The 18,852-nt window shown below is 41.4% G+C and overlaps 1 protein-coding gene across 1 annotated transcript; it reads right to left on the reverse strand.

Annotated features, from left to right (window-relative positions):
- Window positions 1-6,048: 6,048 nt before the first annotated feature.
- On the reverse strand, window positions 6,049-9,777 carry LOC127645212 (phospholipid scramblase 1-like). Its single transcript, XM_052128760.1, has 7 exons — window positions 9,627-9,777; window positions 9,328-9,392; window positions 9,195-9,237; window positions 8,637-8,857; window positions 7,058-7,219; window positions 6,409-6,570; window positions 6,049-6,099 (listed from the first exon to the last, which is right to left on the reverse strand). Exons 1-7 carry the CDS (start codon window positions 9,775-9,777, stop codon window positions 6,049-6,051), a joined length of 855 nt encoding a protein of 284 aa, XP_051984720.1.
- Window positions 9,778-18,852: the final 9,075 nt, after the last annotated feature.

An 18,852-nucleotide genomic window follows, 5' to 3' on the forward strand; every position in this document is an offset into this window, starting at 1 on the left:
GCAATAAAATTTTATTTTTTAAAAAAATCTTTAGCTGACTCTTCACATATATCTAGAGAGTTGCGCAACTTGCGAATGAAGTCGATAACCGCACATCAAATGACTATGTTTCATTTAGAGTAGAGGTGCTTATTGATGTTTTAGGAGAGCTGTAGGATTGTTAAACTCTCTGCAAAACGTTTCCCTGCATATTCTATATCTGAGTCAGAGGGTGCTAAGGTGGGACGTCCATCTGCTCCCAATAAGTACTATTGAGCTCTCAACCAATGATGCACTGGAGCTACGCAAGGACCACCTCCCTCATTTACATGTTGCACACAGAAAAGATGATACATGTATTAATAAATAAATATATATGGGAATATATAAATATGGAAATAAATATATGTGGGAATAAATAAATATAAAAAATAAATTAACACAAAGATAAAAAATATGCAAAATAAATGAATAAATAATTAAAAGTTATAAAGAATAAAAAATAAAGTTAAAAATAAATATAGAAAATAATAAAGGAATAAAGTCATACAATAATAAATTCAGGAATAAATTTAATAAAAAAATAATTAGATTTGTTTTATCAAGACATTTATTCCTTTAGTTATTTTTTTTATTATTACATTTATTTATTTATTATTTATGCAGGTTTGGGCCTCCATACCAGACAATTTGCTGTACATACTTTGTTGTCTCTGATGCTGTGTGCCTCACTGAGAAACTACTACTATTTGTAAGTGTACGATTGTTTTCTTCTGTTTTTAAAATAAAAGTTTTTGTCGTGGTTGATAAAGCTCTGGGGCTGGAGACAGGACATGTCCCTGCTGTCTCTCAAACCACACCAAAACTCCATTCTGTTGCCCGTCTCACCCGAAGAAGACTTCACACAGCTCATATATTTTTTTTTTATGAAGATACCTCTGAATAAAGCTGATATCAGTCTGGCTTCAATGGCACCAGAATACCACGTCTGATGATCTAGAACAAATGTAAGTTAGTGTTAGTGATAACCACTGTACTATTTAATGACTTAACTATTTGCTTTCAATGAACTGCCAAACACATGCACAAGAATGTTGGATATCATAGGCATTGAAGGAGGCATCTATGCTGTCTTAGCAGATGGAGGCATTTGAGTAGAAAAGATGTAATGCCAAATAAGAAATTTGATGTGAAATTTGAAATACTGATCCCATCTCATATTTTTTTAAGAATTAAGTCGTAATAGTCATACCAAGGATGCGGGCAATATTGTAGCTATTAGGTAAAACACTAATAATGTGAGATTGAATGTGCAAACAATGGTTTGATCCTATTGGAGGTGTTATGAACTTGGGTGTATTTATTTGTGCAGAATATTGCCTTTTTTCACACCAAGCTGTGGGGTAATTATTTTATTTTCTCCCAAAACACTAAATAGCAACAATAACTACAACACTTTCCTAAACACCCGTTTGTCACTATGCACTGCAAAATGTTCCTGTTCAATGAGATCTTTGCTTGTGGTGTATAAAGGTTGATTTTTCTAGGCAGTTTGATTGAATTTTATAATTTTTTTAAATGTTGCAAATTTATGTATCTAGTGAAAATTCCTGAAATTAACACATTTATTTTGAGACAACATACTTATTTAACATTTTTCAGTTTTAAGGTCATTAAATAAAAACATTTTCAATAGCTGTAAGTGAAAGTAAAGCATTTGGGGTAAAAAGCCCCCCGTTGCAGGGGCTAATGGACCCATAAAACACATTGTTTTTCTGAAGTGGGGGGAATAGATTTGTTATGAAAAAACATGAATATGGTTATATCCAATCATAATAGAGATCAGTTTGTTTACAATGATTAATTTCAGAATAATTGAAATGTAATAAAATGCCAAACGTGTTTGAAATTAACAGGAAATAGTTGACTTTCTTAAGTAGATATTTTGAGTTAGTATCATCTTAATTTGTTACTCAAAAAAGCTTCTTGTTGTCTCAAAGTTATTTGCATTAGTTGACAAATTGTGCCCTCTAACTTTTGCCCCGGTATCTACATGATTTCTCTTTAAACCCATTAGGGGCCTTTTACCCCAAGTCACCAACCTTTTTTGCTTATTATTTCTTTTCACACAAATTATGTTGCTCCATCAATTTTCAATAAAAATTGAAAAATCACCTTGATACATTTTGTGAAAGCAAAATTTCCTTAAGGGGTGCCTTTAGCCCTGTTGTACCCTTATGAATTGACCATTTTCAACCAGGCTCTGAACAACATATTGCTAAATATTTTCCTAACAATGCATGACCCAGTTCCCACTTGTGTTGAAATTCACTATAGCAGAAAATTCAACTAATGGTTCTTGACAACATTCAGACCACAGATATGCAAATACAGAGAGGGAAAAAAGTATTTGATCCCCTGCTGATTTTGTAAGTTTGCCCACTGACAATGAAATGATCAGTTTATAATTTTAATGGTAGGTTAATTTGAACAGTGAGAGACAGAAAAACAAAAAAATCCAGAAAAACGCACATCAAAAATGTTATAAATTGAATTGCATTTTAATGAGGGAAATAAGTATTCAACCCCCTCTCAATCAGAGATTTCTGGCTCCCAGGTGTCTGTTATACAGGTAACGAGCTGAGATTAAGAGCACACACCCTTAAAAGGAGTGCTCCTAATCTCAGCTTGTTACCTGTATAAAAGACACCTGTTCACAGAAGCAATCAATCAATCAGATTCCAAACTCTCCACCATGGCCAAGACCAAAGAGCTGTCCAAGGATGTCAGGGACAAGATTGTAGATCTACTCAAGGCTGGAATGGGCTACAAGACCATCGCCAAGCAGTTTGGTGAGAAGGTGACAAAAGTTAGTGCGAATATTTGCAAATGGAAGAAACACAAAAGAACTGTCAATCTCCCTCGGTCTGGGGCTCCATGCAAGATCTCACCACGTGGAGTTGCAATGATCATGAGAATGGTGAGGAATCAGCCCAGAACTACACGGGAGGATCTTGTCAATGATCTCAAGGCAGCTGGGACCATAGACACCAAGAAAACAATTGGTAACACACTACGCTGCGAAGGACTGAAATCCTGCAGCGCCCGCAAGGTCCCCCTGCTCAAGCAAGTACATGTACAGGCCCTTCTGAAGTTTGCCAATGAACATCTGAATGATTCAGAGGAGAACTGGGTGAAAGTGTTGTGGTCAGATGAGACCAAATTCAAGCTCTTTGGCATCAACTCAACTCGCCGTGTTTGGAGGAGGAAGAATGCTGCCTATGACCCCAAGAACACCATCCCCACCATCAAACATGGAGGTGGAAACATTATGCTTTGTGGGTGTTTTTCAACTTCACCGCATCAAAGGGATGATGGACGGGGCCATGTACCATCAAATCTTGGGTGAGAACCTCCTTCCCTCAGCCAGGGCATTGAAAATGGGTCATGGATGGGTATTCCAGCATGACAATGACCCAAAACACACGGCCAAGGCAACAAGGGAGTGGCTCAAGAAGAAGCACATTAAGGTCCTGGAGTGGCCTAGCCAGTCTAGTGTAGTATATTTTTATCAAGTTAAGTATACATTAATCAGGTGCAATCAATGTAAACATTGTTGATTTGTACCACAGTTATTTCTGACGGGCAACATGCAGTTTACTGTGTGTGTGTAAAGGCCTGTGGTCATGATAGAATGTGTGCTCAACATATGTGTGACTATTTGAAGGTATGTGCAGGAACAGGAATAGCCTCATATATGTGCTCTCATGACTGCTGAGAAAATATATGGTGAGGCAGGTGTCTCCTGTCCACTTCTCAAAATAATCTGACCAGGGTTAAAGCATAGGAATAGCCCCAACTTGTTAGAGGACTGTATTTAAGTGAACCAATACCCAGAGATGCTTTAGTTGTACTGCAGGCAACTCGGCTTTATTGTATGATAATAAAGTCTATTCTTCTGAAATCAAAATCCCAAAGATGTTGAGTGATTTTTCACAAAATTGGCAGAAACTACTACAGGAGCTGAAGGTTCGAGTGGCCAAACGTCAGCCTCGAAACCTTAATGACTTGGAGAAGATCTGCAAAGAGGTGTGGGACAAAATCCCTCCTGAGATGTGTGCAAACCTGGTGGCCAACTACAAGAAACGTGTGACCTCAGTGATCGCCAACAAGGGTTTTGCCACCAAGAATTAAGTCATGTTTTGCAGAGGGGTTTAATACTTATTTCCCTCATTAAAATGCAATTCAATTTATAAAATTTTTCACATGCTTTTTTCTGGATTTTTTTGTTGTTATTTTGTCTCTCACTGTTCAAATTATCCTACCATTAAAATGATAGACTGATCATTTGTTTGTCAGTGGGCAAACATACAATATCAGCAGGGGATCAAATACTTTTTCCCTCACTGTACAGGCACAAGATTTGGATGCTTTGTGGTTGAGCATGGCACTAGCAAGGCAAAGATCAGGGGTTTGATTCCCAGATTTTCTACAATTCATGTATGGAATTTATTTGTCTAGAGAAATTTCTTGATTTTCAATGTTTCGTCAGCAGAACGATCCAAATACACTTTAAATAAGACGATGGTCCTCTTTTTTGTGGACATGTCCTCTTTTTCTGACCTTAAAAAAAGCATCTAGCCGGGATTTCAAAACTGCAAAAAATGTCTGTGGTTTGGCTTTGTCTTCTTAATGTGTTCTCAACAGTCACGACTATCCTACATTGTGTGTATTTGATACTGCGCATACGTTTTCACTGTGTTTACGTGTCCTTATGTATGTGACCTGTAAAGCTAGCACTTGCATATCAATGGCAAAAACTGAAAAACAAGACCTGCATCTCTATTCACATATTATCCATATCCAATATTGTGACAAACACAAAACATCAGCCAATGGATCATCAGCCAATTTTTTTTTTCATCAAAATTGATGCTGTGTAAAACAAATTTTTAATGGCATCTGATCTTTTCTGTTTTTTTATGTATTTTATTTTATGGGCATTATTAAATTCATATATTCACAAATACATTAAATGAACAGTACCACCCCATTTACCCCTTCAAAATTGTCCTCTTTTTGGACAACCACAATATATGGTCACCATAATTTAAACACCTGTATAATCCATTGAAGAAACTGTGTGAAAATATATATATATATATACACACACATATATTTGAGAAATAGACGCCTCACATGTCCTCAGCTGACAGTTTCACTGAATTCTACCCGCTCAACACCAGTTACATGTACAACAGTAAAGAGAAGACTCAGGGGTGCAGGTCTTATGGGAAGAATTGCAAAGAAAAAGCCACTTTTGAAACAGAAAAACAAAAAGAAAAGATTGGAGTGGGCAAAGAACAGACATTGGACAACAGATAATTGGAAAATAGTTGGATCTTAACATCATTGGGATTTTGTGGGATCAGCTAGACTGTAAAGTGCATGTGAATTGCCCGATAAGACAGCAACATCTTTGGCAAGTGCTGCAGGAAGTGTGGGGTGAAATGTCACCTGAGTATCTGAACAAACTGACAGCTAGAATAACAAGGATCTGCAACAGCTGTCATTGCTGCACAAGGAGGATTTTTTAATGCGATCACTTCGAAGTAGTTTAAGAAGTTCTGAACATTTTATTCAAATTGTAATAGTAATTTTTCATGTTATTAATGTCCTGATTACACATTATGATCAGTTGAATGCCACTTTGGTGAATAAAAGTACCACTTTGTTTCCATAAGATTTCCAAAATCTTTACATTATTCCAAACTTTTGGCAGCCAGTGTAAATATACATATATAAGCAGTTCACTGTATATGCTTAACTTCCAGAAGCAGTTATTCAATTTAGTTTTTAATTGAACTCTTAGAGAGATTAATTTCAGTGGCTTGAGCAGAGAAAACGGTTTGATTTCTTGAACAGTGTGACAGTACACATGTGCTTTTGCTTAGGCAGCTGATTCTAAATTTTGGATACTGATTTAAAAAAAAAAAAGAAGAAAAGAGCACCAGGGATTTAGATCTCCAACTTAATGTAAATATTTCACAAAATAAAAACAGGCAGGGCTTACAAAAAAGATAAAAATGATTTTCCACTTTTTTCAAAGTACATGAAATCCTATGAGAAGAAATAAATAAAGAGGGATTAGTCATAACAAAGACTACTGGTGAAAGGAGATGAATCATCTCCCACTGAACTATAATTTTACATTTTAACACAAAAACATATTGATTATTATTTCTTAACAGGGCTTTCAGAAAGTTCACTGATGGCTCAATGAGATTTCCTAAATGTTTTTAATTCTAGCTCCCCAAAAAAATACAATGGCACAAAATATACTACAATTAAACTGCAAGCCCTACAAGCCATAGTGAATTTATACTATCATAACCTGAGAGTCACTGAAACCATAAACGTTATACTCACAATGAGGAAGCAAGCACCCATAAGCACAGCCTTCATCTTAACATCCATGTTCTTAGGGAATTGAACAGTGTAGTTGGTGGCATTTGTAAAGCATTTCCTTAGGCAGCCACCTCGCTGTTTTGTGACTTGACCAAAAGGCTTCCCACCATTTTTGCCTTTTACCTAAAGAGTGTAATGTGATTTAGTGGTGAGAAACCTGGATTTTATTTTAAGTCAAGTGGTTTTTATTGTCGTTTCAACCATATACAGTTAGTACAGTACACAGCAAAACGAGACAACGTTCCTCCAGGATCATGGTGCTACATAAAAACAACAAAGGACCAACACAGGACCACATGAGACAACACAACTAAATAAAATACCTATATATACCATTATAAAGTGCACGTGCAAACATGTGCAAAAAGGCACATGTTTTTAAAAGGTTGCTTCAACACATAACAACTGTCCTCGTGATTTGTCTATTTACAAGAGAACGCCTAAAACAGGTTTAGTTTTTGCAAATGGCATATCTGAAAATAGACAATATCCAACATCAATAGTGTTGAAAAGAAGTCTTTTAAGTAAAATGTTGCTTTTTCTGTATATGTTGCTTAGATGCCTGGAATAGTTTTCATTTTTGCTCTCATCCTGAGATCAAGATAGTTACCTCAAAATTTACATCACCACAGCATTTACATGGCAAGTAGGGCCCTCGGATCTTCATTACTACCTTTCTGTCAGCTCCCTGGATGGAGAATACTGGTAAAAACGGGTGACAGTTCTGTTTCACATACCCTATGGGATTTCCAGGGGGGGCCTGGACTTCCAGCTGAGGGTAAAAAAAATTACAGAAATTTATGAATATAAAGAAAGTAAGAGAGTGAACAATGTGTGCAACAGGTAGACATGCATTCAGGCAACCTACTCTAAGTTCTTGAACAAATAAGGCATTCAGTTCTACACTGTCTAAATTTGGAGCAGGTTCCTAATTTCATAATAATAATGGCTAAATATTCTTCACTTTGCTGTATGTGCACTATTTAAATGAAAAGAGCAGGGTCTGTGACTGCAAATCTCCAAATTCCATACAGACTGTATGCCATTCATAACTCAAAAGGACACATGACAGTAACATGATAGAGGCTTGTAAACACAAATCTGAAAATAAAGCAGTGTTCATCTCATGCTAATATAGCCTAACCCCCATATCATGTACCATGAAAAGAATGAGTTTAAATCACTTCACAGCTGCTTGCCAACGCTTTGGCTGAACTGTATAGCTAGTCTTATATTGGGATTATAGGAACAAAGGCACCATTTTTCAAAGACAACTGTAAAGCTATAGGCTCTCACCTTTACTGTTTTATATGTTAAAGGGATAGTTCACCCAAAAATGAAAATAATCTCATCATTTTCTCCCCCTCATGACATCCCAGACGTGTATGACTTTCTGTGTTATGCAGAACACAAACTAAGATTTTTAAACGAATATTTCAGTTCTGTAGATCCTCATAATGCAAATGAATACCAACATATTGAAGCTCCAAAAAGTACATGAAGGCAGCAATAAAGGAATCCATACTACAGTCTCCAGTGGTTAAATTCATGTCTTCAGAAGCAATATGATAAGTGTTTTTTTTTACTAAAACTCTCCTACATGCCCTGTAGGAGGTGATATGCATAAAGACTGCAAATCACCAAAAACGAGAGGAGAGTGAAAGTGAAAGTTGAGATTTATATGAAAAAGAAAACTTAAATATTGCTCTGTTTCTCACCCACTCTTACCATATTACTTCGGAAGACATGGATTTAACCACTGGAGTCTTATGGATTACTTTTATGCTGCCTTTATGTGCTTTTGGAGCTTCACAATTTTGTTAACCATTCACTTGCACTTAAAGACCAACAGAGCTGAAATATTCTTCTAAAAATCATAATTTGTGTTCAGCAGAAGAAAGAAAGTCAAACACATCTGGTATGGCATGAGGGTGAGTAAATTATGAGAGTATTTTCCTTTTTGGGTGAAATATTCCTTTCAAGTGTGTCATTGTGTGACAATCACCAGCCAAAACACCAAAACAGGTGATATGAATATCACCATATAAAACAGGATTTTATTTGTATTTATTTACTGGTTTTATTTAGTCAATACACCTAGTTGGATCTTGGAGTTACTTTCACTTTCTGTTCTAAGATCAGTTTTATTTTTATAGATGTTACTTTAGCATTGATAAGGTCTGTTTTACCAGTTGCAGGCAGCAGGGGCACCAACAGGAGTCACAGCGGTAAGGTCTGCGCACCCGCATGACCTCTTGGTTCATGTAGTCTTTAATCCGTATTTGAAAGCAGCGCGCTGAACCACAGATGTTTCGTGTGCAGCAGTCAGTTTTTTCTTTGGCCTGGAAGATCAACTGTCCGAGGCTATTTTTGATCTCATATTGGTTGTTGGTCACAAAGCCAGTGAACACTGTAGACAAGTATGAAGTTTGTCAGATGAAAATATAATTCAGGTTTAAACATGCTGAAATAGCGCAGACAAGTAAAAGTTGACCTTTTAAGGTATATATAATCTATGTGAAATCATTGTGTCAGCAACAAAAATGCTTTCAAACAATTGTAATGTTCTAATACACTTCCATAACGATTTTGTCCATAAAAATTTCAAACTCTGATGTAACTCTTCCCATTTTTATCTCATTAACTATTGGTGACAATTTTTCCCTCTTAAGGAGAATATAACAGCATCATTTGTTTCCCCAACCCTCCTCACATGAACAAGCAAGGACTAATAAAGGCAGACTTACTCTCTATACACTCCATTTTTTGGTGAATAAGGATTTGGTCGATCTGAAATGCACAGAAAATACTAGAAGACATCATACACACAATCAAACTTGTAGATTGGAACAGAGAGAGAAAGAGGGATGAATGGCTCACCTGAGTGAGATACTCGAGACCAGGTGGTACTCCAACAGGCACAAGCATGGGTGGAGCTATAGGTGCTATAGTGAAGGTGGTGAAAAGAATGGAGGCACATCATTATCATCAGTCAACAATAATTGTCTTTGCATTGTCTTAACAGTATTAATGTTCATTGCAATTTGTGCTATAATAGTTACTAGAAAACCATTTAGTGTTTTACACTATTCAACTTTAAAGTAAGTAAAGTCTTTGATTTAGCTGTTAATAATCTAAACATTATGTAACACTCAGATATACATTCATTTTATGCTTACCTATATACGGCTGAACCTGGTGAGTTTCTGGATTAATTGCACCAGGTTGATTTATGACTGGTTCTATTGGAGGTTGTTGATGCTCTGCTTGGGGCTCTGCGGGTGGGGGAGCCGGATTAGGTACCACCGGCACTTCATTAACTGCTTCCATGGGATAGGGGGATATGCACTGTCCTTCTGGCTGAGGCATGGGATTTGGGATGTGGCTTTGGGGTGGAAAGCCTAGTTTAAGAAACATGCAACGAAGAATGAAAATGCAGTCAAACACCTTAGTATATCAATATGACTGAAGTCAGGACTTTTATAGCATCAGTATTTCTGCTGTTTGAGTTTCTCTAGTATTGGTCTATGTGCAGTACATCATCATTGAATAGCCAAACCTTTTCTGGTTTTTAGATTACAGGAAGGATCCTACAATTCTGCTACAGATTATCCGATAACACTTTACAATGCATTAACACTGCATCGTTAACTAACAATGATCAATATATTCTTTAACAGAATTTATGAATACTGGTTAATACTGATTTATAAAACAGTTATTCATTGTAGGCATTTGGCAACATGAAACGTGGTGTGATGCCTTTTTTTACAAGTTGGAAGTATAGAGCAGAGGGCTAGATTTTCATTGAATAACAATTCTACTTTCTGTTTTGTGAACTGGTGGATTGCATTAAGGGCAATGTCAAGTAATTTCCTTCTGCTATCATCTAATACAATGGAACTAATCATTGGACCAAATGTTTCTAGAATTAAGTTTTTTAATTGCAGTCTGTCTGGATGGCTCAACTAGTATGTCATCCTCTACAGATAAGATAAGGAACTTGGGTGGCATATTTGACAGTGATCTGTCATTTGAAAGCAAAATTATTGTCTTTAGAACAGCATTCTTCCGCCTCCGATTATTCAAATTTAAAGATCAAATTTAGCCATATCAGTATAATATTATCATCACTACACTGGTTATCTGCAAGGTTCCATAAACAAAACAAAACAAAAATATGGTTTCCATTCCTTTTCTCAACAAAATCTTGGGATGCCCATTTCAAAGGAACTTCTCAACACTACAACTGTGCCCCACCTGGCATTGCAGAGTCCCATTGAATGCCAGCCATAACCAATGTTTGTCATTCAACATCTGCATCTCTCCTATTGCATATTGCAGTCTCTTCTTTTATCATCATTAATGTTAACACTAATTGAACAAACTGGTTTAACATTTATTGTGTTTTTTTGTCACTTCAGGGTCACCGGTTACTACATGCTTTTACTGAATGTTAAAGAGCAGCATGAATACTTTTGAAAACATCTCCTTTTATGTTTCACAGAATACAGTAGGTCATATGGGTCTGGAATGACATGAGAGTGAATAAAAGATTTTAAATATTTTTATCATTTATTTTATGCGGCAGGGAAAATTAAAACACACTTGAACTTACTAGACAACCTGGCTTGAATTACTATTCCTAGACATGGAAATATGTTTTCCATCAGTGACCTTGATAGCTTGATCAAATAATACAATTGTGTAAAAAAAAACAAAGTGTATCTTGCAAAATCTTCAAAAGATAATCTGTATGTGCAATGTGATTTTTCATTCACATTATAAATAAATTTGCTCTCAGAAGGAAGGCTCCAAATGGGTTTAGGGAGTTATCTATTAGTTTAGCAGCATAATGTAGTCTAGCAGGACAGGTGGGTGTAGTTTAAAGTGATTTTAAAAATATTTGATGGCATTTTGTCACAGCAAAGACGAAAATGAAAGCTAATGTTACTGACAGACAAGAAAATATGTTAAGAACTTGTCGTTAATTGTTCTCAGAATTTGGTAAAACATGTTTTCCTTCATTCTATCCTTGTCGCCTTCCTTGAAAGTTTTTTTTTTTTTACAGTAAAACATGCACCTGTGCACTCAAGCATGAACTGGGCTGTTACAATACATCAAACAGCAATAGGCTATTTAGCACATATCAGCAGAAATTGTAAAGACACACTTTGGTATAATTAAACACAATAAATACAAATAGATGGGAATCAAAGGCAATAGAAGCAATATAGGTTTCAAAGAATTTAAAATAATTATTAATTTATTTTTTTTAGGCAAATAAATAAATAAATAAATAAATAAATAATTGACCTGGTTCTGACATGCTGAAGACAAGTCTAAATGACTGCAGAGGCAACTTGTTGTAAGAAATCTGATTCTGATTGCAAATACAGTGCTGGAAACAAGCTAAAAGGGTACAAGAAAAAGTGCACAAATGAATGTCAATAAATAAGGCTAAGCATGATTTACCACACCAAGTTAGACCAATGATAAAAAAAAAACACTTGACTTACCTATCAAAACTCTCCACAAATAAGCTATTAAGACAATTGGGGGCAAATTCTCCTCAGAGCAGTTCCTTAGTTTGGAATGATTATTAGGATACTGGAAAATATTATATTTTAAGATATATTCTTCACTTCACATTGTCAGTTTGGAATGCGTACACGTCTCCCAAACGTGAAGCATTTACAGTATGGTTTTTATACTTATCCCCTCCCCTTTTGACATATTTAAATAAAGAAAGTGAGGAATACACAACACTTCTATTACCCATATTTCCTGAAAGACTCACAATTCTAGTCTTGGCAGAAAAAAATGTGCCTACAAAAAAATACCCTAAAATTAATCATCTAAAGCCTCATTACTTTCTGATTACTATTCTGATTATCTGACAGTAGTTTATATATATATATATTATGAATAAATATGATTAAATATGATATCTATAATTAGATATTAAGACTTTAGACACACATGAAAGCATTACATATGTCTTTTGAGCCTTTAAATCTGTGGTGTTTAAACACATAAAATACAGCTGGTGTCATGAACCCCGCTCCTCTGCCCCATCCCCGCTTCGTCGCACACACACTCACTCCTCAAGCTCGCACGCTCGCTCCGCCCCCTCGAGCTTTTCACGCTCTTTTTGCTCGCTCGAGCCCTCACGCCCACTTTGCTCCTACTAGCCCACTTTGCTCCTACTAGCTCACATGCTCGTAGGCAATCTCCCTTCCTCGAGTTTCTCACGCGTTTCCAATCCCCCAGAACATTATGACCACCTGCACTCGCGTCATCTGCACTCCTGCACATTAGTTTCACCTGCACTCGTCTCATCACCTATCATTGTTTACACCTGCACTCGCCCCTATATATTTCACAACCCGTTCGTCTCACTCCGGTTGGTTATTGTATTTAGTTTCCCGTGTCTTTGCCCCCCGCTAGTCTCGTCTAGTTTTGAACTCCTCTTGTCCTCTTAGGTTGCCAGCTCCCCTTGTTCCCCTGTCTTTTGCTCCCACTAGTCCCGTCTACTCTGATCCTGTTTCCCGGCTTCGACCTCCCCACTCTCGTTGACCACTCTCTCCCGGATTTGCCCCTTTACTCGACTTTGTTTCCCCGGCTTTTGACCCTACGCTACCCTGACCATTCTCCCTCTGGATTTTCCGTGCTGTACTTTTGTTTGCCTGCAAATAAACGCAGTTTTGACATACATTGTGACCAGGCCCGGATTACCCAATGGGCATTATGGGCACGGGCCCAGGGGCCCATGCGCACTTGGGGCCCAAGCGAGGGGAAGATTTATTTATTTTTTTTAATTTATTTTTTTCATTTCCGAAAACGGAGCGTATATTTGCACTACGTGCCGGCCCGGTGCCTGTCTTTTTAGCAAAAAGACGCTCGACACAAAATAACTAGGCTACTGTAGCGTAAGGCGTGAGGTGCATGATGGTAGCTTTTGACGCGTTCGGCCAGAGTTCGAATCCGCCTTTTGCCGAACTCGCTCTTCTCCCTTTTCCCAACACATGCAGGTACTTACTGCTGGTGGTGACACGTACGCGTGCATTTGAGCAACACTGGCAACAAAACTAGCACTAGTGTAATTGCTAAATAAGTTAATTGCCATTATGCAACGTTTTAGAAAAGTATGAATTAGCAGAATATCCAGTGTTATGAAAACAGTAGGTCAACATAACTACAATGCATTCTTTAATTCCCTGTCTTATTCTGCCCTCTGGCATATCGAAATTAATACAAACCTTAACATAAAGAGACGGACAGTGTTATTAACAGACAGTAAAAATCATACTAATAATACTATGTAAAAAAAATCTGATGAGCCCAGAATATAAACTCAACGTGTTTAATTACACGTTATAAGCATTGCCGAATACACTCAAATGAGATCGACTCAGAAAAGACGTCAATAAATGCACGCGTCACCTGCTACATCCTCTTTGTTGCATGCGCAAATTATGATCACTAATACAAAATACAACATTTTATTCACAAAAATGTCTCTATTTGTAGAAATTGCTGCACATTCGTTGAATTCTGAATTTTGCACACATAAGTTGAAAGCAATTTGTTTGTGGATAGTAGGCACAGGCTATCCTAGAAGAACATATCTGCAACATTTATCAAGTTCACGGATAATTGTGCGTGCATCTGATCTATTAAATTAGTATTATTAAGATAGACAGACAGATAGACAGACAGCCCCTGAGGAGAGGAGGAGAGCATGAGACAGACAGACAGACCCTGAGGAGAGGAGGAGGTATTGTGTGTGTGTGTGTGTGTGTGTGTGTGTGTGTGTGTGTGTGTGTGTGTGTGTGTGTGTGTGTGTGTGTGTGTGTGTGTGTGAGAGAGAGAGAGAGAGAGAGAGAGAACAACTTACATGAAATATAGTATTATCAAAAAAAACAAAAACAAGCTGCTTTATTTTACATTTGATTTACATTTACATTTAGGGCATTTGGCAGATGCTTTTATCCAAAGCGACTTACATGTAGTACATTTGTCAATAGTTGGACAGGTCATACACCAGCAATTGTAATTTGTATTGTAAGCAACCAATATTATACCATAATACTTACAGCATCTTGTAATGTGTCTACTACCATTTCACTATCATTCAATCATCAAACAAAGTGCCATTAGGGGCCATGAATAATAAAGTGCTAAATACATAAGTGCAGAATTTTTTTAGTATAAAGAAGAGAGAGTATAAAGAAGAGTAAAAGTGAGTTAAGATGACCTATACTGTTTGCATCCTTTTCATCACAGGAAGAGGAGAGGGGGAGAGAGACAAAGAGCGGCAGCCCCTGTAGAGCTGAGGAGTAGAGGACAGGAGAGGAAGAGAGAGACAGACAGGAAAGCTACATTAATGGGTGTGTGTACGTGTTTGTGTGTTAATTATGGAAGAATTTGATTCATATAACTGGATTGGTAAAGGTGAGGCACTATGTGCTTGCATATGCCAGCTAGTTGCTCGCTATAGGTGTTACCAGCAAATAGTATCCAAAAATTCAAAAGCTTGATTGTGTGGGTGGGGGGGCCCTACAAGACATTGTGCCCAGGGGCCTCTGAATTCTTAATCCGGGCCTGGTGACTGTCTCTTCTTGTGCGGGTTACACAATAACCAACCGTTACCGAAAACAGTCACAATGCCCCGCGCTGAGGATTCGCGCAGCTCACTAGAGCGGAGGTGCATGTCACATTCGGCGCGAGGAGCTACAGTTTGGAGGCAGGACCAAGCGCTCGCGGCCCAGGGGCAGCAGGTATGTCCCTTGTCTGATTTATGTCACCCTGTTTCACCTGTGTCTGCCCCTGAGCCCGTTTATGCCTCCTGTGCATTTCTGAGCGCCGTAAGCCTTCAACCCCCTGAGAGGTTTGATGGCTCTTCGGGCGCTTGCCAAGGGTTGTTTATGCAGGGCAGCGGTTGTAGAACTTTTAACCGTGCCCTTAACATTATGGACCCGCCGGCCCAACTCTTGGTTTTGCGTCAGGGGAGTCAACCCTTGGAGGCTTATGTGGTTGATTTTTGTGCCCTGGCCAACCAGGTGAATTTTGATGAGGTGGCTCTGAAAGACATTTTTCAATTTGGACTGAATGAGCCAGCCTCATCATTCATGCCTGGTGGTCGCTGCTGTCTCAACCTGGCTCAGTTTATTGACCTCGCCCTACTGTACGCTGGTTCCTCGTTTACTGTGGGGGAGGCAGAAACTGAACCAACGTTCCATACCACGGCCCCCGTCTTGAAGCCTACCACGGCCCCCGTCTTGAAGCCTACCACGGCCCCCGTCTTGAAGCCTGACACAGCCCTAGCCCCAAAGCCTGACACGGCCCTAGCCCCGAAGCCTTACACGGCCCCAGCCCCGAAGCCTGTCACGGCCCCAGTCCCGAGGCCTGTCACGGCCCCAGTCCCGAAGCCTGTCACGGCCCCAGTCCCGAAGCCTGTCACGGCCCCAGTCCCGAAGCCTGTCACGGCCCCAGTCCCGAGGCCTGATACGGCCCCAGTCCCGAGGCCTGACACGGCCCCAGCCCCGAAGCCTGACACGGCCCCAGCCTCGAAGCCTGGCACGGCCCCAGTCTCGAAGCCTGGCACGGCCCCAGTCCCGAGGCCTGTCACGGCCCCAGTCCCGAAGCCTGTCACGGCCCCAGTCCCGAAGCCTGTCACGGCCCCAGTCCCGAAGCCTGTCACGGCCCCAGTCCCGAAGCCTGTCACGGCCCCAGTCCCGAGGCCTGATACGGCCCCAGTCCCGAGGCCTGACACGGCCCCAGCCCCGAAGCCTGACACGGCCCCAGTCCCGAAGCCTGTCACGGCCCCAGTCTCGAAGCCTGGCATGGCCAGCGAGTCAACACCCATGCCTGGCACGGCCAGCGAGCCAGCGCCCATGCCCGCCACGGCCAACGAGCCAGCGCCCATGCCCGCCACGGCCAACGAGCCAGCGCCCATGCCCGCCACGGTCAGCGAGCCAGCGCCTGTAGCCTCGACCTTCCCCATGGCCACGTCCCCTGTTGGCCGAGGACGCAAGAGAAGGAAGAGGGCACCTTCTCCCCAGTCTTGTCTTGTACTCAAGACCGCAGAGGTTCCCTCAGAGTCTTCCACGGCTCTGCCGAGTTCTGCTCCGCCCCCAGAGTCTTCCACGGCTCTGCCGGGTTCTGCTCCGCCCCCAGAGTCTTCCATGGCTCTGCCGGGTTCTGCTCCGCCCCCAGAGTCTTCCACGGCTCTCGAGTCTCCCAAGGCTCCTCCTCTCAAGCCTCCCAGGGCTCTTCCTCTCGAGCCTCCTAAGGCTCCTCCTCTCGAGCCTCCCAGAGCTCTACCTCCCAAGCCCCCCAGGATTCTGCCTTTCAAGTCTCTCGAGCCTCCCAGAGCGCCGCCTCTCAGGGCTTCTCCTCCCGAGTCTTTCAAGGCTCCTCCTCCCAAGCGCCCAGGGCTCCTCTTCTCGAGCCTTCCAAGGCTCCTCCTCCCAAGCCTCCCAGGGCTCCCCCTCTCGAGCCTCTCAGGGCTTCTCCTCTCGAGTCTCTCAGGGCTCCCCCCCCCTCAAGCCTCTCAGGGCTTCCCCTCTCGAGTCTTTCAGGGCTCCTCCTCCCCTCGAGCCTTCCAGGGCCCCACCTCTAGAGCCTCTCGAGTCTTCCACAACCTTTTTCCCCGAGCCTCTCACGGCTCTACTCCCAGAGACTCCAGAGCCTCCTACGGCTCCGCCTCCCGAGCCTCCTACGGCTCCGCCTCCCGAGCCCCTCACGGCTCTGCTCCCAAAGACTCCAGAGCTGTCTATGGCTCCGCCTCTCGGGCCTCCTACGGTTCTACCCCCCGAGACTACAGAGCCTGCCAGGTCGTCGCCTCGGGGACCTCCCACGGCGCCACCTCTATTGGCTCCACCTCCTGAGCCTTTCAGGCCTTCCCCCCTAAAGCCTCCTTCGGCTCCACCTCCAGAGCCTTTCAGGCCTTCGCCCCTAAAGCCTCCTTCGGCTCCACCTCCAGAGCCTTCCAGAACCCCACCTCCAGAGCCGCCTACAGTGCCGCCTCTGACGGCACCGCCTTTCACGGCTCAGCCCGGACTTCCTGACCCTCTCCCTGTCCTGTGGCCTCTTCCCTGGCCTCCGGACCCTATTCCTGTCCGGTGGTCACCTTCCAGACCCCCGGACCCAGTCCCTGTCCTCCAGTTGCCTTCCAGACCCCCTGACCCTGTCTCTGCCCTACGGCTGCCCCCTAGATCTCCCAACCACCCGCCTGTCCGCTATGTTCCCCCTGACCTTGCCTTGAAACTGCCCATTGACCCCATGGACTGTCTCATTTCCCTCTGTGCCCCTTGGACTGCCCTCAATTTTGTTTGTGTGTTTTGTGGGTTGTCTGTTCAGGGTTTTTTTGTTTGTTGGGATCGTCCAGCACCACTTCCTCGCAAACGAGCGCGGCCGTCAGGAGCCGTCCGTTTTAGAGGGGGGAGTACTGTCATGAACCCCGCTCCTCTGCCCCATCCCCGCTTCGTCGCACACACACTCACTCCTCAAGCTCGCACGCTCGCTCCACCCCCTCGAGCTTTTCACGCTCTTTTTGCTCGTTCGAGCCCTCACGCCCACTTTGCTCCTGCTCGCTCACATGCTCGTAGGCAATCTCCCTTCCTCGAGTTTCTCACGCGTTTCCAATCCCCCAGAACATTATGACCACCTGCACTCGCGTCATCTGCACTCCTGCACATTAGTTTCACCTGCACTCGTCTCATCACCTATCATTGTTTACACCTGCACTCGCCCCTATATATTTCACAACCCGTTCGTCTCACTCCGGTTGGTTATTGTATTTAGTTTCCCGTGTCTTTGCCCCCCGCTAGTCTCGTCTAGTTTTGAACTCCTCTTGTCCTCCTCTTAGCTTGCCAGCTCCCCTTGTTCCCCTGTCTTTTGCTCCCACTAGTCCCGTCTACTCTGATCCTGTTTCCCGGCTTCGACCTCCCCACTCTCGTTGACCACTCTCTCCCGGATTTGCCCCTTTACCTTATTCATGCAAACACAAAAACAAATGGCAGACAAAAGGTCTTCACACAAGACATAAATTAAAGAGATCACACAATAATGTAAATTCTTTCATAATTTACTCCTTCATTCACCCTCATGCCATCCCAGATGTGTATGACTTTCTTTCTTCAGAAGAACACAAATGAAGATTTTTAGAAGAATATTTCAGCTCTGTAGGTCCATTCAATGCAAGTGAATGGTGACCAGAACTTTGTAGCTCAGAAAATCACATAAAGGCCACAAAAAAATAAATCCAGTGGTTTAATCCGTCTTCAGAAGAGTTAGCAGAAATAACTTTAAGAATAATTTTAAGTCCTTTTTTACTCTAAATCTCCACTTTAACTTTCAAATGTGAAAGTGAAACTAATCTGGCACCACATGTTACTT

This window comes from Xyrauchen texanus, chromosome 1 (assembly GCF_025860055.1).
Source record: "Xyrauchen texanus isolate HMW12.3.18 chromosome 1, RBS_HiC_50CHRs, whole genome shotgun sequence".
Classification (NCBI taxonomy): domain Eukaryota; kingdom Metazoa; phylum Chordata; class Actinopteri; order Cypriniformes; family Catostomidae; genus Xyrauchen; species Xyrauchen texanus.